At 46.0% G+C, this 26,664-nt stretch overlaps 1 protein-coding gene across 8 annotated transcripts in view; it reads right to left on the bottom strand.

The window, feature by feature from the left end:
- The window catches only part of Frmd4a (FERM domain containing 4A), a 584,600-nt gene that overhangs the window by 22,306 nt on the left and 535,630 nt on the right, over positions 1–26,664 (bottom strand). For all 8 annotated transcript variants that reach the window (XM_021186444.1, XM_029471433.1, XM_029471435.1 and 5 more), the window contains 4 exons: positions 25,413–25,551; positions 18,637–18,778; positions 4,387–4,520; positions 885–1,007 (listed from right to left, as the gene is read on the bottom strand). In XM_021186444.1, coding sequence (XP_021042103.1) covers positions 885–1,007; positions 4,387–4,520; positions 18,637–18,778; positions 25,413–25,551 — 538 coding nt within the window. The remainder of the gene's footprint in view (positions 1–884; positions 1,008–4,386; positions 4,521–18,636; positions 18,779–25,412; positions 25,552–26,664) is intronic.

The following is a 26,664-nucleotide window of genomic DNA, read 5'->3' as shown; positions in this document are numbered from 1 at the left end:
TTTTTGGTTTTTCGAGACAGGGTTTCTCTGTGTAGCCCTGGCTGTCCTGGAACTCACTTCGTAGACCGGGGAGACCTAGAGGCCTGAAGGTTAACCTGGACTTTTGTTTTTTGTTTTTTGTTTTTTGACATAGTATCTCACTGTATATTTCTGGCTGTCCTGGAACTCACTATGTAGACTAGGATGGCCTGAAACTCACAAAGATCTGCCTACCTCTGCCTTCCAAGTGCTGGGATTAAAGGTGTGTGCCAATATGCTCAGCAGAGCTTTGATCATCCTCCAATATAATTCTCCAGTCTTAGCCCTCACCAGTATTCCATCCAAAGAAGATAAAAATCATGTTGAAATATGGCTTTTCCAAATGGGACAACTGAGGCCATGACAGAACAATCATAGGCTACATGTCCATGCCGTGATGTTAGTAGCCATGTGACTTAAGATGGTAGAGGGCAGGTCCTTCCTGTCCTTACCCAGCCAATGAGAACTGTGGCCGGAAATTCCCTTCTTCCATGTAAGTCTTTCCAAAGCCGATGGGAGCTGTGTGACATCAGGCAAGATCAGGAGTATCAAGGCCACTACTAAGATGGATACTTGCATGCTAGTGGAATGCCCTCCCTAACCTTAACTGACCACTTGCAAATAGACTATAGTATCAGATAAACAACCTCAACAGAGACCCAACTATGTACACTCAGGCAAGCAAACTCAGCCTGTCAAGGAAAACCATACAGCAACTAGCCAGCTGACCCAAACACGGTAAAAGGGAAAATATGGGAATTTAGAAACAATGAAGAAATTACAGAGACCCTAGCAACCCCAACAAGGACAAATAAGGGTAATACAAGTGGGATAACGGGAAAGACTCCCGTGAGCGAGGAGCGTACCTCTCCTTTAGGCAGGATTTTTTGTTCATCCAGCTTGAAGGCTGTTCCAATTCTCCTCCGAACAATAGGTGGTTCCTCTCCTGGATCCAGGGGATATTCAACAGGCAATTTTCCTGTGAGTTCCTGCATACGCAAAAGAGCAGTTCAGAGAGGTTGTATATCATGTAGATCAGAGGACATGCTTATCTTTTAGCGAGGACACACAAACTGATGCAGCAATCCAATGTATACCTACCTAAGACCCACTAGCATTAAGCACTATGTTTAATGAGAGTTCATGGGAGAGCTTGACAGTACAGATCTGCAGCCCAGCTACTCAGGAGGCTGAGGGGGGAGGATCACAGAGTTAAGACCACTAATGAGCTAACTAATGAGCCATCTCAGAAGACCTCCACAAAACAACCTCCTCTAAAAATGGTTTGCAGAAAGAGTTCAGTGGCAGTGTGCTTGCCCAGCATGCATGAAGCCCTGAGTTCACTCCCCAGTACTGGGGGGCAGAGGGTAGGAGGAATAGTTCACACTATGAAATTTAACCTCTACAAAAAAAATGAATGCTAACACTCCCTCGCTACAGAACAGATGTGCTTTGGGGTTTTATTACCCCCCACCCCCTTTTGTTAAGCAAATAGAACTTCTCTTGGACTTCACTATGGTCCATTTTCATTCATATGTTGATCTAGTGAGCATTTCCTGTGAACCTACTATGTGTGAAGAAATGCCACACAATCAGTGAGCAGCAATCAACACAACTGATTCTTTTCACTTGCATCAGTTACTCCCACTTGGAAACTTAAGTGTTTGTTGTTGTTGTTGCTTGCTTGTATGTCTTTTCCCACATGAGTCTTCCTATGGGGAGTGTTATCTGGATGTCAAATGCCAGGGAACTGCATTGCCTAGAAGAGACTGATCGTCATTTAGCTCCAGCTCTGCATTCAACAGCAGAAGGCTGACTAAAAGGGTATGTGTGTCTGTGTGTGTCTATGTGGTCTATGTGCGTCTGTGTGGTATGTGTGTGCACAAGCACCCCTCCTCCCCACATCCTGGGCCTCTTCTCCTCTGTGTTCATATCACTGGAAGTAGCTCAATGGATCTTTTATTCCTTATGTAAGCATTCTAGAATTTTAGAGCAGGATATCCCACTGTTTGCTATTCTGAAATATTCTCTCTTTAAAAAAGATTCATAAGTGTCTCTGAGACACTTGCTTAATCTGTGACTTCCTATCTGCTTCCCTCTTAGGCCTTCTACAAACAACAGCCTGTAAGATTGTTATTTTAATATATGTGTAAACAGCACACTGTCAGGACTTCCTTTCTGAGCCGTGGCAGAAGAGGTTGTTAACCTCTTCCATGGATTTGTAACTCCAAAGTGTTTGTGGTTTCAGTCTATATTTTTAAAACGCGGCTGGCTACGGCTTGAAAGTGCCCAGGTCAAGGTCTGATTCCCCATCTACAAATCTGATTTCACCAGAGCCCCGTGGTGGAGACGTAATTGAATGCATGGCAGTGGGCCCTCTCACTGTGGAACACCCATGGTTCCCACTCTGCCTCGCGTGGCTGCTCTCTTCCCAAGGGGTCAGTGTTGCTTGCTACTTGAGTCTGGAGGATCTGTGAGCCGGGAATTAGCAGGGAGGCTGCTGGATCCCTTCATCTCACGCGTGTCAGGAGACTCTGGTGGAAGTTAACACACGTTGTCAAGGGGCTGGCTTTTGGGTTGTTTCTACCTAAGTTATATTTTCTGTTCTCAAAGTCAGAGGAAGTGGGAGCTTTTGTTTTCTTTACATTGCCTTTGTGAAGATTTTATGGTACATGCCAACCTCGCCTTGACACGTTCCTTACGTGCTGTAATGTATGGTCCTTGCTTGGTTTAGGGACTTCTTTTATTAAACACAAAACAAGGCTTTACAAATTTATGAGAGGCAGACACCAAGGACCCACTTTTTTCCCCTCTTGTTCAAGCATAGTCTTTATAAAAAAAAAGCCGCTAATATTTACAGTATCACATAGCACACACACCCCTCCCCCCCAGACAGGCCCCTGGCTTTCCTGATTTGCAATGGATTTGTGCTAATGTGGTTCTGCCTTGAGCAAGCTCCGGTTTAAATCAATCCAGACATAATTAAGCCAAGTTGAAATGTAATGTGATCTCACTTTCAGGCCCACTGGTTCCCTCTTCCTGCTGCAAAGCATTATTATGTGGGGGAGGGGGTGTTCCTCCTGGATTTAGTTAGGGGCACTCTCCACGCTTCCCATCCGGAACTGTTTACCCACGGAGCTTTGGGTCAGGGTCTGTGGAGTACAACCACTCCCAGGAGAGCAACATTGTAGTCATGTGAAGCATTTAGCTTCAGGGTGTTTGTACACACAACACACACATGCACATGACTGTATGTGTTACACTAAGAAATGAAGTCTACAAGGGAAGAATGGACATTTTAATAAATGTCAAAGTGGATTGAGGGAGTCTCTCTCTCTCTCTATTGCTATTGGGACTGAAGAAGACATTGTCTGTAGGAGTGGTGTGTGTATGTGGGGGGGTGGAGTATACTTGTGGTACGTGGAGGCCACAGGACAACCCTTGAGTATCAGCTTTCATCTTCTGCCCTGTTTGAGACAAGGTTCCTTTTGTTGCTTGTCTCTGAGTATGCTAGGCTAGCTGCTCCCTCCCTCCCATCTCCTCAAAGAGATGGTAGGTGTGTTCTACTCTGCCAGGCTTTTATCTAGATTCTTGGGATTCACTTCTAGTCCTCACACTGGCAAAGTGAGCCATCTTTCCAGCCCGATGCAACATTGTTTTACATCAAACTTACAAGAACTACTTTGCTGGGTATATAGCTCAGTGGAAGAATGCTAGCCTGGCATATGTGAGGCCATAGGTTCAATCCCCAATGGTGCAGAAACAAAACCAACAACAACAAGCTGACAAACCAACACCACCAGCAGCAGCAGCAACCACCACAAACTAGGCAAAGATTCCATTTCAAAAAGAAAGATCTAAAGAAACAGTGGACCTGCAGGTTTAATGGATTAGTGTGTATTTCAGGTGCCACCCTGGGGTCTTTGTTGGCCTGCAGTGATGCTACATTGTACCCAATGACAAACCAACGACAAACTCAGAAGAAGCAAAAGCTTTCCAGCAATGAGCAGGCAGAAACTTCTGGGAAGCAAGATGTGGTAGGACATTATATAGACTGAGGTAGTGTCCTGTGAGGACATGTTCTGTGTGGTGTGCCATGCATGCATGGTTTGGGGACTGTTAGAGGGACTCGTCATTTAGCTTCAGGGTGTATGTGTCATGTAAGATTCAGTAGAGACGGTTTTAACTGGTATGGTGTTTCCTCAATACCTAGTTTCTAACAAAGGATATCACGGAGGGGTGGGTGTTTCTAGCACTGGGGAGGGAGAGGACATGTTTTCCTGAAAGTCAGTTGTATTGTCTCCACCCTGCCTTTTGTTCATAGTGAAGATGTATGACTTGACAAACAACACAGACTTAATTGCTTACAGCTTCCCGGAGACACAATCTCTTCAGTTCCTCCAGCCTCTGGCGCAGCGTCTCCTCCAGAGCTTCCTGCCTGGATTTCAAGGCAGCCAACATGTCTTTCTTGGCTGACTGCGAGCTATCTGATTCCTGAGAACCTGTTGATAAACAGCAGGGTTACTAGGCGGCTGACAAGGGACACACATCTGGACCACTAATGAAATCCACCAGAGCTCACAACTCGGGTATGGGATTTACCCCGGGAATCAAGGAGCGTGAAATGAGACAGGTGTGCTTGTTGCAAGCATGAGGAGTGAATTCAAATACCATGTGGAATGGATAGCTTCACGAAGGACGGGCAGGGGAGTGGACTCTCCTGAGCAAGAACACTGTCATTTCTGATTGTCTTAAGACATGTCACACCAGCCAATTTTTATATGCTTTACAAAGGGAGGGGGAGAGTAAAGTTTAAGTTAATATTAGTAATTTCAATCATGATTTAAATTTTTTCTTGTCTACTGAAAGATGCTGATTTTTGCTTATTGCATAGATAATATCTGTTCTTTGCAAAATATTTGAAAATATAGACAGGTATAATAATAATTACATATCACAGGTAATATAATAATAATAATACACATGAACACACATACCAACTGAATTTTGTTCGATTTTATCTGAGTGCTATATGCTGAGAAAACGTTTCTCCTAATGGAAAGAATACAATATAGAGTGGTGCATAGTTCTCAAGAGCCTTAAATGTACTTTTCTTGCTCTCCTGGCTAGCTTGTCTGCATGATTCAAACAGCAGGCTTCTAGATATGCAAACTTTTTAGGAGGCAACCGTTGAAGATACCAACTGGAGGAATTTAGCTTAGACCAAAAGATTCATTTCTAGGTTGCAGTGTCTGGCTCCTGGAGCAGGTTTCTTGTACTGAGGTTAGCAGCCCTTTCTACATTGATGGGTTATAGAGTGTATTGATGGCTTCCCTAGACGTAGCCAGGCTAATGGCTGCATTCCTTCTCTCATTCATACTAGCTGAACCATTAGAAATCAACAGATAGCACCGAGTATGTATCCAGGGGCTCAGACTTTACCACCACCAACTCTCGCATCCCCAGAGAGCTGGATCTATGCCTGTAACTTCGGTTTCTCAAATGCCAAGGCAGGAGGAATGCAAGTTCAAAACCAGCCTGGCCTACCAGAAGCCATTTCAGGGACTTAAATTAGTGTAGGTAAAGATGAGCATCCTACTATGAAAAGTGTAACTCCTTGCTGGAAACAACTAGAGATATAAATAAACAGAGGTGACTACTGTAGACCTGGATCCAGATGTTGTTTTTTTAAAGATGCCAATTTGCCATGAATTAAACAATATAAGAAAAAGCAATCCTAATAAAAATCCCCAAAGGACTTTGTAGTGGTGGTGGGGTGCGGGTTGGGGACTGTATTTCTTTAAGAGACAACTGAATGTTTGGATGGTTCCAGGACCAGGCAATGGATTGGAGGCTATCTCAGTTGTAAAGATGTCTCAGAATGCCGACTTCTGTGTCTTTGCATTGAACAGCTCTGCTAGACCCAAAGCAGACCTCTAAGCATACCATCCTATTCTTCAAGGTCTCCTCTGGTCAGGAAGCCCATATTCCCTTGATTTCCATTCTCCCAGATCCCTGAGATCCTAGTGATGGAGAACTCTCAGTGTCTACGTACAATTTGACTATGACTTAGGCTATGTTCTCTCCCTTTTCTGGCCCATTTGAGCTTGAAATTGAAGACATCTGTCACTGTAAGAACAAACCATCTTTATGCTTTCCGAGGAACAAATAAATATTGTCAGTTGTATACTTGGGTGTTATAATTAAATTGTATCTCATCTTAGTGGAAAAAAAAAGAGTAATAATGTACTGCTTGTATATCATTCCGTTATGGAAGCTACCTGCCAAGCTTTGGACCATGCTGTAACTCTTTCCTGAGTTTCTGACATGCTTTAGTTGCAGGTGTCCAAATTCAATAGCAAACTCAGCAAACGCTTGATCCTTGCTGAGACTCCATTACCTCATGGTCCTTATAGACTCAGTCCAGATGTGCCTTTCTCGGGTATCACACCACTGGATCTTATTGCAGGCGCCCTTGTTTGCTGTTGGTTAACGTTTTTCATGTCCCTAAGTTCACTACCATGTGCTTATCGGCTCTAAACCTCCCTGGGCTATGTCCATCTAATGCAACCTGAAAAAAATCATTATGACTCTTAATTGGGTCTCTTAGTACCCACCTCCAATCCCATTTGAAGATAGGAAAATTTAATGAGGCATTCTCTGCTCTGTCATCTAAAAAATTAATAAGGATGTAAAATAATACTGGAAGGAAGTCAGACTTTAAAAACAGGCCTGGGGAAAACTTGAGTTCAAAAGATTAAGGAATTTCTAGCATGAGTGAAAAATTCATTGTATTCCCTTCACCCCTGCCTAACCTCTCAATAGGAAAGGGTGATTTATTGAGTCAAAGCTAAGAGTCCTAGATAGTTGGGAACAGCAAAACTCACCACAACATTAAATTTTAGGAAGCAAGCATACAATTTGTGGATGATTGGTCTGCTCTTATAGGATTAGTAAAGATTTGGCCTTGAGTAGTGGGGCTCATTATGGCTACCTAAATTATTATTTCTAATAATTAACTTAAACATCAACCCACATTCAATGGGATAGAGAGCCTTGGCAGGCTTGATAGCTCCTGAGTCTGTCTGTGTATAGCTGGCACCCCAAATGCCAGCTGGCTCCCACTGCACACTGGGAGTCTGGAAATTCCTTCACGAAGAATACAGAGCCTGGAACTAGGTTATACTCCTGCAAGTAAGTAACTGAACCAGGCTACCCTGGACACACAGGATTCCATTTTAATGGTAACTGGACAGCCTGGTAGATGAGAAACATCTGGATTTGATAAAGTCTAAGCCATTCATTAGATGGGTGGTTCTTGAGCAAAGCATTTGCTCTCCTATCTCGGTAGTAAAGAACGAATGAGATAAGGCATATAAAATACTTAGCACTGTGCCTGGGCTAGGCAAATCCTTCACATACGGGTTTGATTTACCTTAGTGGTGTAGAATCAGAGAAATCATTGAAATGAACTGCTCCTTCTTAATGAGGTATCTATCAGTCAAAGATAAGAACGTCACCCAATGATTTAGAAGAATGAGCAGTCCGGAGCTCCAGCTACAGAAAGAAGCAGTAACAGGCAGTATTTTCAAACCATGTTTCCTAAGCACCAAGACTGCAGATCTGCCTCAGGGGCTACTGCAGATAGAGTTGGGAGTGTGGTTTGGATACTTAGTGGGCTGTGAGTCTCCATCCCATATTTCACAAGCTCAAGGCAGCTCCACATAAACCTGGTACCTTTGCCAATTGTGGTGCAACGCCTTTAATCCCAACACTTGGGAGGGAGAGGCAGGTGAATCTGAGTTTGGGGCTAGCTAGGTTTACAGAGGGAGTTCCAGGATGGCCAGGAGTAAGCAAAACCTTGTCTTGGGGAGCGGGGTACCTGTTGCATTTGAAAAGAGATCCCACTGCCTTCTGTGTTGAAGGATAATCAGTTAATTTGAGGCAAGCAATCGGATGACTTCTCTATGTAAGAGCTTGCATGTTCTAAGCCTGTGGGCTGTGACCAGTAGCTAAGGATGCATGGCCACCCAGAGAAGAGATAGCCAAGTGCCTCGGGACAAGTCCACTCAAAGAACATCCAAAGAAGAGGCCCATAGTTCTCCCTGAGGCTGCGCGTTCTCACGAGTGCCCTCTAGGTGGTCCCTGAATGAGATGCTTGCCTTCTAAAAGGGTTAAAGAAAGGAAGCCAGCAAAACTGGCTGAAATCAAAAGGTAAAGATGCTCTCTGCATTGGCCACATCAATAGCAAAAACAGAATTAGAAACTTAGCCCAATGGGAATTTCTCCAACTATAAGTTCAAGACACAAATACATGATACTTTACCCTGTCCATCTGGGTTGGTTTGTTTGTCTGTAGACCAGGCTGGCCTTGAACTCTCAGTGATCACTTGCCTCTACTTCTGTGCTGGGATTAAAGGCCTGCACGACCACACCCAGCTGACAAACATAATTTCATGGTCTATATCTGGCCTTGGGGAAGTCTGGCACTATAATTAGTCTGTTATCAATTGTTTGAACCAATACATATTGCACATGCAAAACCCCTTCAGGGTTATATGTGAATCCCATACAACTGGCAAAACCACATAAATCTGCTATCTTTGAAAAGGACAGTGACAGAGAAAGACAGTGAGGTTGTCATCCTATATCTACTGTTGAACAATGCAAGGCTTTGGCATTTTACCTTCTTCCCCCCCCCCTGCCCCCCCTCCCCCCGCCCCCAGATAGGGTTTCTCTGCTGTCCTGGAACTCACTCTGTAGACCACGCTGGCCTCGAACTCAGAAATCCTCCTGCCTCTGCCTCCCAAGTGCTGGGATTAAAGGCGTGCGCCACCACTGCCTGGCTGGCATTTCACCTTCTTGAGAACCATCCTGGTCCTACCTAGAAAGTGACCACCTTCTAAAATGTTTCCAAACTTGAAACACTGATTACCCAATAAACAACCAACTTAGGCCATTCCTTCTCAGCCATTAGCCTTCATCTCTTCAAGTTTTACCAAAGGAATGTTATAGCCAGTCTGACCTCCTTCCTTCACTACCCAAACCTCTAGGAATGACACTCTCCCAACCCTGCCTCCTGACAGAGGCAGCAGAGGTGGAGGGGCGGGGGCAGGGAGGTGGGGATGGATGTCTAATTACCAACAAAAGCCTAAAGGGTTTATCTCTTCCTGATCCTGAATACTAAATAGTCTTAAACTGGAGCTATCTGTAAGATGAAATAAGAAGATAGATCGGTCATCTCTACTGTACCTGGAAGAGTGAAATTTCAAAATTGATACATGGAAAGAAAAAAAAAAAAAACAGTAGCCAGGCGCTGCCCGGGAAGGGATGGAAGGAATAGCGGGTTGGTGTAGGAGCCAGTGAAAAGCAGGTGAGATAAATATTTCTGAAAGGTAACTGATAATACATGAATATCCTTTTGAAGAGGGTACTCAGATGTACAGAAAAGGATAGTCTGGGAAATAAACTGGTATAGCACCCTCCTAAAGCTGGAGCCTGCAGTCTGGGGTCTAGGGTTATTGGGTCTGTGTGAATGTTTCAGCTTAGCTTCTGAGTGGATCTGGGATGGGAGGTGGCAGGTTCTAGAACTTTCCTAGGTCTCTGTTTCCTGTGAACTGGGCAATTAAAAACAGGGCTCTACAAATATTGGGAGAATGAAGCAGGATAACGTTTGGACAATGCTAAAAGATAACTCAGAACAAGCTAAATGCCATGTGAATACTAGTCATTGTTCTTAGAAATCTTCCCTGGCTTTTACTAGGGTGTTGGCATCTCCATTTCAGAATGATTCAAAAAGGAAAAAAAAGGAAGAGCCCTGAGTGGACAGGCAAGAAAATGAGGAGTGGTGGCTGGTGTAGCTGGCCCTGTCAGTTCAGGAAGCTTGTGGGCAGAGGGGGAAAAGTGGGTTTTGTTTGTTTTTTTTTTTGTTTGTTTGTTTGTTTATTAAAACTCAGCAGGGACTTCTTACATGCTACAATTCATTGAGTCCTCAGAGAAGCGTTACCTCTACTCTTACCACAGAGGTCATGGTGGCTGGCACAGGGAGGCAGAGGTGGGGCACAAGCTCTGTTCTGTGTGGCCTGCTTATCCTTTGAATGGAAACTCTGTGAGAGGGGAAACATTCTGTCTCACTGCTCTGGTGTCAAGGCAACACCCTGTGGGTTGCATCTGCTTGCATCTTCCTTCCTGGCAGGACCACACGCCACATACTCTGATGTCAAAACTCAAGAGAAGGCCAAAGGAGAGGAAGCCAGTGGCGGTTCAGATCTCCTGGTGCGACAACAGAGGTTTTTGGAGTCCCTTCCATGTGCAAGGTAATATGGGGGAGACATAGTCTCAGCCCTCAGTTCCACCCACTTGAGGAATCGGAGACAAGCAAACAATGAGGATGGAGGGCACAATCGTTGCCCGGGAGGCACCACAACACAGGGGCCAGCTAGGGGACTGGCTTGGTTTCTGAATGGTCACTTCATTGAGGAGGTCCAGCCTCCCTCTGATGACAGCCAGGAAACCTACCATCAGCCGAGTTCTCCAGAAAACCTTTCCTGAGTTAGTGAGATCTCTACTTGGATGCTAGGCTAGAGTCCACGATCACATTACACTCCTAACCCAAAGGATTCTACTGAACTAGGTCACCGGTGGGTGTGAGGAAGAGCTGATCGTGAAGAAGACAGGCTGACCTTGACCTTGACCTCCATATATATGACCTTGACCCTGATTTTCCTGCCTCTACTTACTGAGTTCTGCCATTAAAGAGGTGAATATGAACGTGCTTCATTTATATGGTGCTGGGATTGAATTTGGGGCTTTAAGTACGCCAGATAAGGATTCCACCAAGTGAGCTACATTCTCAGCCCCAGGAAGATAATTATTATCCAGACATGGCTAGGCAAAGACAGTCATTTTCAGTGGGCATTTGGGGATCTTCAGGGCCAGCCAGATGGCATCACAGATATTACTGTGGACTTGGGACCCATTTTCCATTTTCTAGCTGGGGGACGTAGACTGGGCTGGTGGCAGCTGGATGTGAAGAGACCACATGTGGAGGGGCCACAGAGCAAACAGAAGCCCTCTCCCTGTGACCATATGGAAGGCTCTCCTCACTCAGCTGTGATGGAGAATTTGTTGCAGTCATTCCACAGATCCCAAGCCAGTCGGCACCGGATATGAGTTTGCATCCTGCCGAGGATTCGCAGAGACCTGTGCATCTGTTTTCACAGACAGATGCAGATGAGCAGGCCCCATGCTCCCACCCTCAACCCAGAAGGTGTAAGGGGAGCTTTCCTCTTTGGAAGAAAGGGAACTATAACACAAATAGTAATATCCCCCAACTCCACCCCCAGCAAGAAAGAAATCTGTTGTCTGTAAAATCGAGGGAAGGAAATGACTGCCTGTTTGGCCTTTAAGGGGAAAATGAAAAGTTAAGACAAGAAAATGAAGACAGCCAAGTCCCAACAGATCTGTAGAAGCTGTGAGGGAGAGGCTTGGCAGATACCCAGGAGTAAATATGGAGAAAGGGGTTAGACTCCCCTTTATGACAAAGAGATATTTATTTCCCAGAGAAGTTCTCAAGGATGAATTTCTTACATCAGAGAGTCCTAGAGACTCTGTGGTATAATGCCACGTTGCAGATGGCAGGATCAGTGTGCCATCTCCAGGGGCCATCTCTGCAAGTTCAGTGTGATTTCCAACATGAACAACACATGCTTGGAGAACTTTTCATCAGCCTTGGAGACTTTACAAATGCAATCATTAGTTCAGTAAGTAGTGATGTGGAAGCTCTTTGAAAAGCAAGCATCTTTTGGGGGTGTCTGGGAGTGTTCGGGTGGCTTGCTCTTGGGGGAGATTAAGTGGCACTTTTTGCCAAAAGGGAAATACACAAATGTCACTTGAAGAGGGCACTCCATGCTAAGAAGAAGGGAAGGAGGTGAATAGAGAGACAATCTGTGTTTAATCATTAACAGCATCTGATAGATTATCTAATTGAAACCATTACTTGTGCACCGTTAGGCGCACCGTTCCTTGGCTCAGGAACCCCAGGAGCTGATCCTGCTGTCCCAGGGCTCTTGCTCTATTGTAATATGGAGGTCTGGAGATTAAATGCAAATCTCCATGATCTTTCTTCTGTGCTCTCAGCAAAGATGAGGAAGTTGATACAGAGCTTGCTAAGTAGAAATACTGATGTGTCTGGAAGAGGGCAGGGAGATCTCTCTTCTGATGTTAAAACCTTACCACCAAAGTCGTTTACTCAGACTATACAGTGTCAGTCTTAGTTCTCTTTCACAGGTACATACATCTATCCTAGTATCATCAGAGGGTACAAGGTTACCCATAGGAGTGAGTTTATTACCTCCACCCTCCACCAAATAGAAGCGGAAGAGACCACCTTCCGTTTTCCTCTCCTTTTCAACTCAGGCCAGACCTGCTCAGATGAGTCCAGAAACATCCATTCCGCAGACAGCGCCTTTGCAGCCTGCCCAGTTTCACAGTCCAGCATAAACAACCGCTTTGGCAATGCCTGGGAGGTTGTGCCCAACAGCAAAGCCAAGGTTATGACCAAATTTAAGGCCTCTGGAATGCAGTTCATCTTGGACCTAAAAGGAGAGGTACCACACAGCCAATAGAAAACTCTGAACGGCCAGAGAGAGATCTAGGAAGAAGACAGACTTCTTCCTGGTGATAAAAAAAAGTGCACAAAAGGAAGATCACTAAACAAGAGTCACTGCATGATTTATGCAGTGCAGTCATGTGGTGTGGGCTGGGTACAGTTCCCAGCGCACAGCTGGTAGGCGCTACATCACCTCTCGTGGGGAGAGATGTCAGATAGCTGGCATCGTCATTTTTTTTATTAGATATTTTCTTTATATACACTTCAAATGCTATCCTGAAAGTTCCCTATACCCTCCCCCCGCCCTGCTCCCCTACCCACCCACTCCCACTTCTTGGCCCTGGCATTCCCCTGTACTGAGGCATATAAGGTTTGCAATACCAAGGGCCTCTTCCCAGTGATGGCCGACTAGGCCATCTTCTGCTACACATGGCATCATCATTTTTACACGAGTTATTAATAAGCATCCTCACAATAGGAGGAAGTGGTTGCATTCAGAGGAGGAGAATGTGGGAATTGTTGAGTAAAGAAGGTGGACCCGTCCCAGGGAAGGCTGGGGTCAGGGTTGAACACAATATGTTTTTCCTAGAATGAAAAGTGTCAGAGCCATGGAATTATGGCTGAATGCAGGTTTGGGTGTGGCTTTACTTTTTAAAACCACAGATCTATCACCATAGTCTTCATGTTCCTGCTTGATCAAATGGAAGGAGACTTGGCTGCCATCAAATTAGCCACACAGCCAAGACGACTCAGCTGCCTTCAAACTAACCACATAGCCAAATCATAAATTTCTCTCTCTCTCTCTCTCTCTCTCTCTCTCTCTCTCTCTCTCTCTCCCTCTTTCTCTCCCCCCCCCTTACACAGTTGGTTTGGTTGGTTTGGGTAGTTCATACAGCAAGCCACGGTGCCCTGCAGAACCCTGGGTATTTTCTAAGTGGGTTTGTGCCATTTGTTTTAAATAGCCTGAGAGCAAAATCACATCTCTGACAGCCCCCCAAGCTCTCCCTGAAATCCTGACTGTCCCGTGAAGACAGATCCTTAAAACAATACTGACCTGAATCTTAGACTCACTTCCAGAGAAGCTATGGAAGCCAACTGTCTTCATCTACAAGGACAAGGATGGTTGTCTGTGTTCTGTTACGCCTCCTCCACAACCCTTTCCCTCCGACACTTCAAGCAATAGGGGAAGGGAGAGAAGAGATAAACCCTTTGAAGACCCTGCACATGACTTGGATCTTCTGCTTTTCTTCCTTTTTTTGATGGAGCTGGGGATTAGATTGAAGGCTATAGGCAAATGCACTGCCCACTAAGCTGTAACCTAGCTCGTGTAGAAAGAGAAGCCAGGCTGGCGGGGAGAGAAGGAACATGCTCTAAACAGCGCAGCTGGATGGCTTGCATTTACACTTGATCTCTCAAGCTGAATCTGAGCATCCTAACAATTTGTTACTTAAAGTCTATGTGACCAAATCTCCATGGCCAAAGCTATCTCCAAATGGGGAGGAAATTTCCAGCCCTTCCAGGCCACTGTGACTAAACGTCTCTGCTTATTCCCTCCCTTTTGGGAGGTCAGTTAGCAGATTTCCTGGTAGGTTTACAGATTTACAGGTGGGTTTTGCCCAACATAGGCCCATACTCTGACTTAGGACATAACTCTGTCAGTCTCCTCATGGGAGCTCCTGTGTGAAATGTCTTGATGCAGGTCAAGCTTAGTCAATGCAGAGCCATATGCCCTTTTCATTTGGAAATGCTAGTGCCCATCTCTGTCCAACTCAGAGCATCCATGTGGATAAGTTTCTGGTTTATGGAATGTTCAACACTGGCACTCCTTCATTTCTTTGGCATTAGAGGCCTCAGATACCAATAACTGGACTTCTTAGTGACTTTAAAGGTAGTTATACAGCCGTAAATAGAAACAACTTCCTTTAAAGCTGCTACTAGCTTAGACCCATTTTATCTCCATTTTGCATCAACAGACAATCCTCACACTCTTTTCAGAGAGGCTCTCTTATGTTTTTAAAGGCTGGCGTACACTAACCCTCTCCCCAGTTTTGGCTGCATAATTGAGTTCAGAAACATCCATTCAACAGGAGTTTTCGTAGCACTCAAGGTTCTACAGTCCAGCATAAGCAAACCCTGGCAGCACCGACTCTTTGGCAATGCCTGGGGGGTGGTGATGGGGGGGGGGGTTGTTCCTCAAAGTTATGATCAAAATCAAAGCAGAACATATCTTAGGAGTTAAAGTAAATGTTTACATTATGGAAGTACAACAGCATTGTTATGCAGTTCCGTTATGCATGATGTCGCACTGCTGCGATGTGTCGGAAGAAATGAATAGAAGCAACAAGGGTTGAGGGGCCGATGCAAATGACCTCAGAAGGTCTAACACCAGTGTGACAAAGAAGGTCAACTTGACAGCAGGATAGAGATGCACTGTCTAGTTTAAAGATGCTTGGATGCCATTCCTAATGATCAATGTGGTATTGATTTTACCTGTGAGGGAGGATGTGTTGGCAATTCCCAGAAAGGACACTCTTAACACATGACACAGGCCTTACTGCTATGCTACAAAATTTATCAACAACTTTACTAGTGGCCACTGGGTGCTGGACAATGAGCTTGTGCTGGCTAGGTTCTCAGTATGCTTCTAAGATGCATTTACTCGAAACCGCTTGATAAAGAGGGAATGAGGAAAAACAGTTTGTGCAAATGGATGCTGGGTTGCCTTGTTCATGAGTGAGTGTTCTTAGCATGGAAGGTCAGGCAAGTGTTAATAAAAAGACAGAGCTGTCCTGTGACAGCAAGCGTGTGAGAACATGTTGCAGGCAAAAGGACAGAAAGACAGAGGAGGAAGACTAGGCAGCTGCCCCAGTTTTAGACCAGCAGCTTAAATTTCTCCATACTGGGAACAAGAACCTGGTCCATCATAGGCAGTGCTACCAATGGCTTTCCTGTGGCGAAGGCTGGCTTTCCCTAGATGGAGGGAGGCTGCCTCCTCCCAGAGCAAGCTCACAACTGGCAGCAGGCAGCAGGCTCTGTGGGAGGGAAGACCACACCATGTACCCTAGGAATTCCCTTTGTTCACTGATGGCAAACGTCCTGTTCTGGTTCCTCCCTCCATTGTCCCTGCTGTTTTCCTAAGCCATGAGGGTGGGCGTGGGGCATTCCCAAAGAGCCTCAACTGGCATTCACAGACAATTTTCAGGCTCAAACTTGTATGGCCTGGTAGAGGTTGACAAGTTCCTTGGTCTCCTCATGGGACTTTCTCTTCCTTCCACAGTTGTTCTTGCTTAGCAAACTCAGAAGGGCTGAGTGGATAGAAGCTACTTACAGGTACAACCTGCATGTGGCCTTGAGGCTCCTGTTGCTTTCTAAACACCTCACCTGGGCCCCACTATAACATTTGAAAGTCACTTCACCATCTTGAGAGAAAGATGCTCAAACATTACATGTAGGCATGAGTCGGGCAGGAAGATTTTCTTGTCACTTCTCTTTTAGCCCACTGGATTGATGATGCTCAGATGGTATTCCTAGTGGTTAGGTGGAATCAGTCTCACCTTAGGGACTTCGTCTACAGCTTCTGATAGGCATCTGTCTTGGTGCCCTTAGAGCTTGTTTGCCTCAGATGTATGGGGGTCCCAGAAAGATAGACCAGGTTATAGGTTCAAAGTGGAAAAGACTGGCTTTTATTATCTTGAGCCACATGCCCACTTTAATCTCTTTTTGGCAAGAGGAGTGTCCGCCAGAACACAGTCCCTGGACCACCACCAGCAGAGTGACCTGGGAACTTGGTAGAAATAGAAACTGATTTTGGGCTCATGAAGATTTACAGCATCTTGTGAGATGAGCGCCAAGGCTGTATCATATTGTATCCTCTGACACTCAGCTGGAAGAGTCTGGGTGGAGCAAGGCTGGATTCTCTGTAACTAGATAGGAGGCAGTAGGATATAGGTCCAGGCTTTCCTCAGACTGGGCTTAACAGGAACTAGGGAACTCATTGCATGCAGTGTCTAAAGGACAAAGCGTTCCCTTTAGTTCTGCTTTGCCCATTCAGTAGGAGGCCGGGAGGGGGAGGGGGGGCTGTAACTCCAGATAGACCCTTAGGTTTTTTATAGTCTTCCTTGCAAACCTCTGAGCCTCAGAAGCAGTGGCCACTGGCACACCTTTTATACGAAACAGATTTGAAGAATTTCAGGCAGGTGCAGAATTAAGAGTTAGAGTCAATGTCATGGAGGTCTGGCAGAGACAGATCCAGCTCTTGTGAACCTGAAGCCTATCTAATTTTAACAGTTTCTTTAGAACAAACAATATGCAACGTGTCATATTATAAAGCTCGCAAGCATGTGAACATATCACTGGGTTGAAGCCTGTCCAACATGGAGACCTGATCCACACTCTGTCTGCTCTATAGCAAACCCACGTCTCATTCCAGGCTAGTGTGCATTCTCCTGCCTTTAGCTCTTTTCAGCTTCAGCTTCTGACTATGAATGGGCAACATCAGCCCAGAAGCTAACTTGGGTTAGCTCATCTTCCTCTTTTGTCTTTCCCTTTTCTGTTGTTACAGTTGTTTGCAGTCACTGCTTATAGCTCTAGCCCTGGAAAAGGACAGGAGCTTAAGGCTTCTTCATTTCCTAGCTCAGAGGGGCAAGGTGACATGGCTCCCATCCTCATTAGCTTAACTGTCAACTTGACACAGCCCAGGATCATCTGCCTGTGTCTGAGGACTGCCCAGATCAGATCAGTCTAGGGTCATGTCTTTGTGGGCTTATCTTGACTGGTGATTGATGTGGGAGGGCTCCCTCTACTGTAGATGTACTGCCATCCTTAGGCAGGTGGGTCTGGGCTGTATAAGAAAGCTCGTTGAATGCCAGCCTGGGAGAACAGAACAGTAAGCGAGTTCCTCTGTGGTGTCTGTTTCAGTTCCTGCCTTGGGCTCTCACTCTGACTTCCCTCCGTGGTGAATGGTTAAATGGAAGTGTAAGAGGAAAGAAGCCCTCCTTTTCTCTGCATTGCTTTTGGTCACAACGTTTTAGCACAGTTTAACACTTTAGAAATCAGACTAGAACAGCCACCTAAATTCAACAGGGTTTAAACAGACAGCTTTGGAAGGAGGCATCGGCTAGTCACATTTGGCTCACAAAACATCCTGTCTTTCTCCCTCTGACCTCATATTAACCCAGGCCTGTCATGTCATTTAAGCAAACAACAGCATTCCCCCACTCTGGCTGATTTGGAGGCTGGGGGTTGAACCCAGATCCTTGAGTGCGCTAAGCAAGTGCTCTACCAATGAACTACTTCCTTGATCTCCACTCTTGAAGCCACGATAAATTTGATCTGGACCTCCTAATCTTTAATGCCAGAATGACCTGCCTGATGCGCACAGATGGTAGAGAGCTGGGTGTGGTGGGGCACACCTTTGAGCCCAGCACTAGGGAGGCAGAGACGGGTGGATCTCTATGAGCTGGAGGCCATCCTGGTCTTCAAAGTGAGTTCCAGGACAGCTAGGACTGTCACAGAGAGCAACCTGGTGTTAGGGGAAGGTGTAGGAATTAGGGAGTAAAACCAGGTGGTGACAAGGGCCATTCCTTTGTGACAGCAAGTCTCATTTACTCATTTACCCTGCAAGGCCCAGATGTCTCCTTGGAAACAGAATGTCCTTGACCAGGACAGCCTCCCTCTTAAGGGAGCACAAGCAAACCCCACTCTCTGCCTTTGGAGTTGACACCCAGGGTGACAGTTAATGATTACAGCAGTCAGCATTCTAAAAAACCCCATGAGTGCCCTTAGAGGGCACTGACAATTTGTGCCTCACTGAAGTTAGTTACACACATCTCCCTCTGCCCCTCTGGATACCTTGGGAAATATTTCTTAGACCCATGTTTGGCTTCACACTTTGGTCTGACGACTAAAGCCAGCTTCCGGACAGCATATGCAGTGGCCTCCTGTGCATGGTGTCCCCACGTCCCTGGGAGGAAGCCATCTGTGGAAGGTGTCTCAGGCGCAGGCCCTACCTGAGGACAGCAGGCTCCCACTGCTCCCGCTGATGATCTTCCCCTTGCTCCCCATGTTGGCCAGCTTTGAGGTCTTCAGCGTCCCTGTTTCCGTCAGGTCAATGGCGATCTCGCTCAGACTTCGGGCCGCATGGATCTTGGACTGGAAAGGGAAGGTGAACAGGTTATGGAAGAAGATACTTGCCTACTTGTAAGCCTGAATCCAGGTGGCTCGTAAGCTACACAAACTGGAAATTCACAGCCCAGGATAGCACGGGCAATAGAGCACAGTGGGAAGAGTGTGGTCTTTGTAGTCTATACTCTGGGAAAGGCAGTTAATCTCATTGAGCCTTATTGTTCCTAAATATAAGCCAGGGAAGTTACCACCTACTACAGAGTGATGCATTGGAGCCAAGGAGACAAGCTGTGTGCACAGCATCCTCTCCCCTCCCTCTTATTCCTTCCTCTTCCTCCCATTTCTTCTCTGCTTGACAGAGCAACAAATGAAAAATGTGTCAGGCCAGTAATCCTAGTTACTTGGGAGAGCTGAGGCAGGGAAATTATAAATTTACAATCTGACTGGGCCAATGAACAAGTTCAAAGCCAGCTCGGGTGACTTAGTGAGACACCAGTTCTCAACATAAAAAGTAGAATGAAGAGTTATAGCTCATGGTAGAACACTTTGTTAGTGTGTACAAGATCCTAGGCTCAACCCCTAGCAACATGCACACACACACATACACGCACATGCACACACTCACATGCATGCACACACACACACACACACACACATACACGCACATGCACACACTCACATGCATGCACACGCACACACACAGACACACACATGCACACACGCACATGCACACACGCACATGCACACACGCACATGCATGCACATGCACACACGCACATGCACACACACACATACACGCACATGCACACACTCACATGCATGCACACACACACACACACATACACGCACATGCACACACTCACATGCACACACGCACATGCATGCACATGCACACACACACATGCACACACACACATTCACGCACATGCACACACTCACATGCATGCACACACACACACACATACACGCACATGCACACACGCACATGGATGCACATGCACACACACACATACACACACATGCACACACGCACATGCACACATGCACATGCATGCACATACATACAAATAGTTGTGACTATACTTATTTATGCTTAAGCAAGGAGGAGAAAATGAATTCCTAGCTTTATGAATGGCAGATGAAATATGTGAAACAAATTCATAAAATAATAAATTTAGAAGTTATTCAACATCTTCAGCTATTACCCATGTGACCAGGGAAAGTTTCCATGGTAGGATACTAGCATCCTACATGTGTAAAGACCATATACTCAAGACAGAAAGCTCTCGAATCCTCAGGTCCTGCCAAAAGCATTGTCAGATTTACTTCAATTTTCATTGATTAAATCTATGAAGACTCTAAAGTCTTCATATTGCAATTCAAATTCCATTCCATGTTATGTGCAGGTCAACTGACCCTGCTGGACTAATAGTCATAGCTGATGAAGAGAGCCCACAAACCATTTTGTTTCCAGTTTACAATTTCATCTCTAAAAGTGATTTTTTTTTTCCAGGAAGGCCATCTACTTTAGTGACATCTTTTGCAATGTGGAAATGCATTGTATTTCCTTTCTATAGACATTATTTAACATTTTGTAATTTGTTGCTGTTGTTTTAGAAATCAATGTCTTTATGATAGTATACACATCACGAAAACCACTACAAATTATAATCTAAGCACACCCTGGCTCTCTGTGGTGGAGCTGGGGCACTCAGTGGGGAGCTGCTGCCTGAGAGCAGGTCTTTCCACACCCACAAGGCTCCAGACAAATTCTGACAGCCTTGGTGAGGCCTGCACACCACTGTCCCCTCTTCCTGATTTACAGGCTTCCTCCTTTGCTCGGGGGCTGTTATTTGTCTCACAGAGGCTATCTGGGCCCTTCAGGCCTTGCCCTTCCTCTGGCCTGTTGCTGTCTATTCTGATGGAAGACAGTGACTTCCGGTCAGAAGAAGCCCCTAGACTTTTGTTCTCAAGTTGCTCACCCGATGTGAACTGTCTTCCTCCTCCCCTCCTTCTCCCACATTGGCGCTTTGACTTTGGCCTCCTCTTTCTTACATTTAGAATCTGGTCAACTTCCTCAGGTTAGGGCCCCCTTGTTCATAAACAAGTCCGGCTGCCAGGCTTGGCAGCCTTTTGGCTGTAGCAGGAAGCAGGAAGGGCTTTCTATTTCATGTGCTCTCAACATATCTACAGCACCCATCTGGTTGTGCTTTATCCTTCGGGCGAGCAGGGCGAGCACAATCCATTACTTCCTCTCTTTCAGCACTGTTCATTACTAAGATCTGTGTTTTCACAGAAGCAGCTCACACTTGAACAACTACAGAGCAGCACCTCACCAAACCCATGTCGCACAGCGGCAAGGGCCCAGGAGCTCCTCCTGTCAGTCACTGGGAGACTCTGATCCTTCACCTCTCTGATCCTCCGATGCCTGTTTATACCATGGGGATCTTCAAGCCCACACCACAGAGCTGGGATGAGGGCCATGCCAGATTCTCTCTATCAAGACCATTGCAATAGGAATGGGATATAAATCAGAATCGGGATGTAACTTTATGAATGAGGTTAGATTGATGGCTTTACTTGACATTTTAAGGATCCCATTATGATATGGAAATCCTCAGACTAGCTCCCTTCTCACCTCGCCACTCTCCTGTCCACCCTGCCCCCTTACATATCAACCTCACTGGCAGAAAACCAAACTACAGAAGCAGCAACAGCAGACCGTTTTTTTCTAATATAGTCTAGATTCTGGTAACTTTAAGAACTTTCTGGAATGGGCCTATCACAATGACCTAACACTCCCTGGAGATTCTCTTCTTGCATAGCAAGGTCTCTGAGCCAGCCCCAGAGCCTCTAAACATCCTAATTGACCACTCACATGGTGCTGATGTTTGGTGAGGAAGCCTTAGTTTGTTCTATCATGCTATTTATTTTAGAAGGAATAAATGACAGATTGGATGAAGAATGATGAAAAATATAAAAGATTAAGGAGGAAAGATGTCTGCACATTAACTCCAGAGTGCACCGCTCTGAGGTCAGAGGAAAAGCATCCATCAGTTCTTCTGAACAATGTGTGCTTTCAAAGACTTTCCCCTGAAGTCTATAAGACACTCTTTGGCTCCAGGATGCAAAGGTCACGGGATCCTTTTGACAGCATCTCTGATCTTTAACATCAGCAGATATAAATGATCAATTATAATTCGTGTCTACAGAGCCAGCTTCCCTCCACTCTGCCTTTAACAGTAGAATGTTCCCTTCCTGTACATGACTGGGGAGCCCAAGGAAGAAGAGGAAGAAGAAGGGAATGGAAAGGAAGAAATGCAGAGAGAGCAGAGGGAGAGAGGGGAGGCTTTCAAAGTGATTTGCATAATGACTCTGAAGAAGAGCAAGCTGATGTCAGGGAGGAGACCCAGGAGCTGTCTTGGCTACTGCTCCCACTGACTCAAACCACGAGACAGTACTTGTTTCTCCGGGTTTGATAAACATCACTTGGGAGGCCTGAACTATGCTGGGAGCCCTTCAGAGAAAGGAATGGTTGGCATGGCCCCATACAGTACAATGCCAAGCCTTGCCAGGATGCCAGCCCACACTGGCTGTCCAGAAATATCTGAAGCTTCCCATCCCAGACCTACTGACACTCACTCACACAGTCCATGGTGCCCACCAAAGATGGGCCACACGACATTCCAGAAATGAACCATGTCACAATGTAATTCCTACCGAGTGTTTCGCCATCTCTGATTTAATGTGGGGCTTCTCAGAAAGTTTAAACTCCATGCAGCATTAGACAAGGGAATGGGTTAGCTTAATCGTGATGTTAATAAAACACAATTTTCTTTTTTTTTTTTGGTTTTTCGAGACGGGGTTTCTCTGTGTAGCCTTGGCTGTCCTGGAACTCACTTTGTAGACCAGGCTGGCCTCGAACTCAGAAATCCGCCTGCCTCTGCCTCCCGAGTGCTGGGATTAAAGGCGTGCGCCACCACGCCCAGCTCACAATTTTCTTAAAACAATTTCCTAAAGCAATTTCATAAACATTATGTCACTTCACTGACTACTAACCGGGGTCAGGAAGTTCCTTTTCTGTTCTCTAATTAGAGAAAGCCAAAACGTGTCATAAGACACCTACCCAGGTCACGGAGCTAGAAAATAGTCATCTGATGTCCAAACAGAGGAGCTTGCTCCTCACCTGTCTGTAAGGTTAAAGAATTCACTCCTAAGTGACACAAAGGGCTAACAACAAAGCTCAGTGGTAGAGAACTTGCTTAGCAATAACATCTTAGGTTCCTAAAACCACAAGAAAACAAATGTTTCTTGCCTGATACATAGCCAAGGCTCTTGTGGCCATGTAAAGATTCCTTGGTAAAATTCTATTCCTTTGGGACTTCGGCTGCTTGTCCTTCAGAGTAAACAGAAAAGGACAGCTGAGGGCTTCCTCATGGTCTTGTCTTTTTTTTTTTTTTTTTTTTGAGTCAGTGTCTCACTAAGTAAGTAACCTTAGCTAGTCTAGATAGAACTTTGTATATAGATTAGACTTGCCCTGAAGAAGCAGTCTCCCTGTCTTTGCCTCTCAAGAGCTAGAATTACAGGTTTGGGCCACCTCTTATAGTTGGGTCTCTCTCTCTCTCATTCTCTCTCTCTCTCTCTCTCTCTCTCTCTCTTCTCTCTCATAATTTATTTTTATTTTATGTGCATTCATCTCTTACCTGCATATACATCTGTGTGAGACTGTCAGACCCCTGGAACTGGAGTCAGAGGGAGTTATGAAGTGCTATGTAGGTGCTGGGAACTGAACCCTGATCTGGAAGAGCTGCCAGTTTTCTTAACCACTGAGCTATCTCTCCAACCCTTGGTTTGTCTCTTAAATAATGCTTCCTGTTAAAAAAGGATTGGGGATCATTTCTTCCTGGGCTTCACTTACTGTATCCATTGTGGCTAACTGGAAGTCTACTAAAGACTTCTCATAGGCATTTGTGTGTATGTGTAAAGAACCCCAAGAATAGACTACTTGAGACACTCAGGAAACTGAAAACAAACAAACAAAAAAACAACCCAAACCCCCCCAAACAAAAACCACCAGCCTGGGGAAGAGGACCCAAGCCAGCCGCTGACACTGCACTATCCTGTGGGTGACATGGGCTACTTCCTGTCTCCATTGCAAACTATGGCATTAGAATATGGGGGTGGGGTAGGATTCTACCCTCAAGAGTCACGGACAGTGGGAATTCAGGAGAAACATTCCATCTTCCAACCGTTATAACCCACCCATGTTTGTGGGTGTTGACCTCTAATGCTATCTACCAGAGAGCAAGGCACCAACCCCCACCCACTGTCTCAACATCTACCATGAGTCAAACCCCTGTGGCCCTGTTTCTTTTGATCTAACCAAGCTTCACAGGCTTGTGCTAAGGCCCGTCGCCACTAGATGAGTGTAGGATACACTCATGATTTCCAGCCACAAGAACACCACACACACCTCCAGACTTGGTCACCCCAAAAGGGACTAAATAAAGGGGTCAGAAAGGCTCAAAAAAATCAATACTTTACAACGCAGATGGTGGCTGTGATGGGAACAGGCCATGATTTGGAAGTGAACTGGGCAGGGGGTGGGGGAGGCATTTCTGCCAGTTTCCTTTTACTAGTTGCAACTTATCTTACTTTCAATTCCCGCTTTCTCTCCATAGGAAAGAGAAACCCCACAGCAAAGGAACAAGAGCCCAGAGGGTACCACCAGTCCAATCACCCTGATGCATTAACCACCTGCCTCTGGGAACAGGGGGAGGCAACTTCTATGGCTGCTGGGAGCCACCAGAGGGGCCAAGGCTGATCTTGCCCGGTGTTCCCATGATCTGAAGCCTGTAGAATCCTACTGCAGGCTTACAGCCATCTCCACATCAGGGCCCTTTTGGAGATCCCCTGAATGGGAGTGGCCTGTGGGGTCTCTGGAAAAGAAGGAAGGGAAGCCAGGTGGAGAAAGAGAGGGCTGGCGTGTTGCTGTAAGCCCTGTGTGAACCAAAAGTGTGTGGTTCTCCCACCCACCAGAGAGTGCAGCTGGCCTTTCAGGCTGGGGGTGGATGAACCTACTAGGTGCAGAGATGGCAGGTTCCCAAGGCCCCCAGGCTCCAGGTCTACCAGAGGGAGTCAGAGCCGGTGTTGCTTCTGTTTTGTTTTCCTTTTCACTTTTCCAGCTTTACATTTTAAAAACAGAGTTGGCAGTTGGGAAAGGCTGGAGGGCTTTTCACAGCAATTTCCCTGAGCAGTTAGTCCTGTCAGTGTGGTGGGGATCGTTATCTGCACTCTCACCCCAAAGAAAACAATATACCACTGTTTAAATATCGGTAAGGGTGTGAGAGCTTACTAAGAGAGTCTCCAGAGGCCCCGAAAGTATGTTCAGAATTCCTAGGGTCTGTACCTGAGGCTTAAGCACCTCTGGTGGTGGCTGGGTTGTACTCTGGGCTGTATATACCCTGCTAGGTAGCACCCAGCATGGCCTCTTAAAGATTTTCTGATGTTCTTCCTACCTGCAGCCCCAAGAGGCAAGGCCTTACCCAGACAGGTCTCAAGCCAAGCACACAGCCCCTCCCTCCTCCTCTACCTATGTAATTCCATCCCTACACTGCCTTGATGTCCAGTTAGCCGCCTGGTGCAAGGTCTGGGGGCTTACCTTACTCTGCTTTCTGTCCAGATAGAACTGATGCTGGCTAATCGCCATCGCCCAAATGGACTTGATCAATGCCGGACACGCATACCAGGTGTGCACGGCAATGCCACTGTGCCCAAAAGTCCTCCTGGTCACTGAAGCCCTGCAAAAGCAAGGAGTGCAAGCTTCATTTAGTCCCTGTGGTGGTGGGGAGACACCATTCAATAAACAACTTTAAGTGAGAGCCTATTACGAGAAGGGGACAGGGGAGCTCACCCTGAAACACAAGGACACAGGTACATACACACTGAAGGGTTCACGTGGCCATGCTGTGTCTAGAAGCTGACTCCTCATGCTTTAGCCCCTGGGCAAGATGGGTCACTCTAGGTCACCTGATGGTCCTTTTTGATCTCCAATTCTTGGCAAGGAGCCAAGACAGATTTCAGAGTCAGGAAAAAAACTTTGACAATGCTCTTAATGCTCTTCATTAACCAGGCGATGCTGCCTGTGGGGAAGATGGGTGAATTCTTTCCTCCACTCCACAGTCCAGGGCATTTCCTACATGGGGAGACTTCCTGCATTACTCTAAGTAGACAGATGTTCCCTGAAAGGTCAGGTTATCTAGTACAGATACATTCCCAGTGAAGTGGTAGTAATCTGCTCTAAACTCCCTGGAGGGTGTGCATGTGCTCTTTGCTACCCACGCCAATGTTTTGGATTTAGAATGAAAGACACACACACACACACACACACACACACAGGCGTTATTTTTATTTAATACGCCCTAAGCAACTCAATGGCTGGGCCACTCCAGAAGAAGGTTCCGGCCTGAGGAGTGTAGAACAGAGAGCAAGACAGAGACACTGCCAAGATGTAAGGGTTGGAAGTCATGGCCCACAAGGGCTGCAAGCCTCGGTTCCAGTGGCCTAGATGGAAGATAGGTTTTAGTAAGTAATAACTCAGGAATATCAGAGTGTGTTAGCCTCCGGAAGGTTTGGAAGTGCCCAGCCATTGTGCTGTTTAAGACATATTAAAATAAAAGGCTACATATATATGTCTTTCATTCGTAAATCCAAAACATGAGTGTGGGTAGCAAGGAACGTGTGCACCCGCCAAAGAATTTAGAGCAGATTAACTTACTACTGCTTCATCCCAGAACATAGAGGTACTTAAGAATCAGGAGAGGGAGCCGGGCGTGGTGGCGCACGCCTTTAATCCCAGCACTCGGGAGGCAGAGGCAGGCGGATTTCTGAGTTCGAGGCCAGCCTGGTCTACA

The sequence above is a fragment of the Mus caroli genome, chromosome 2 (genome assembly GCF_900094665.2).
Source record: "Mus caroli chromosome 2, CAROLI_EIJ_v1.1, whole genome shotgun sequence".
NCBI classification, from domain to species: domain Eukaryota; kingdom Metazoa; phylum Chordata; class Mammalia; order Rodentia; family Muridae; genus Mus; species Mus caroli.
This window is presented reverse-complemented; position numbering and strand designations above follow the sequence as displayed.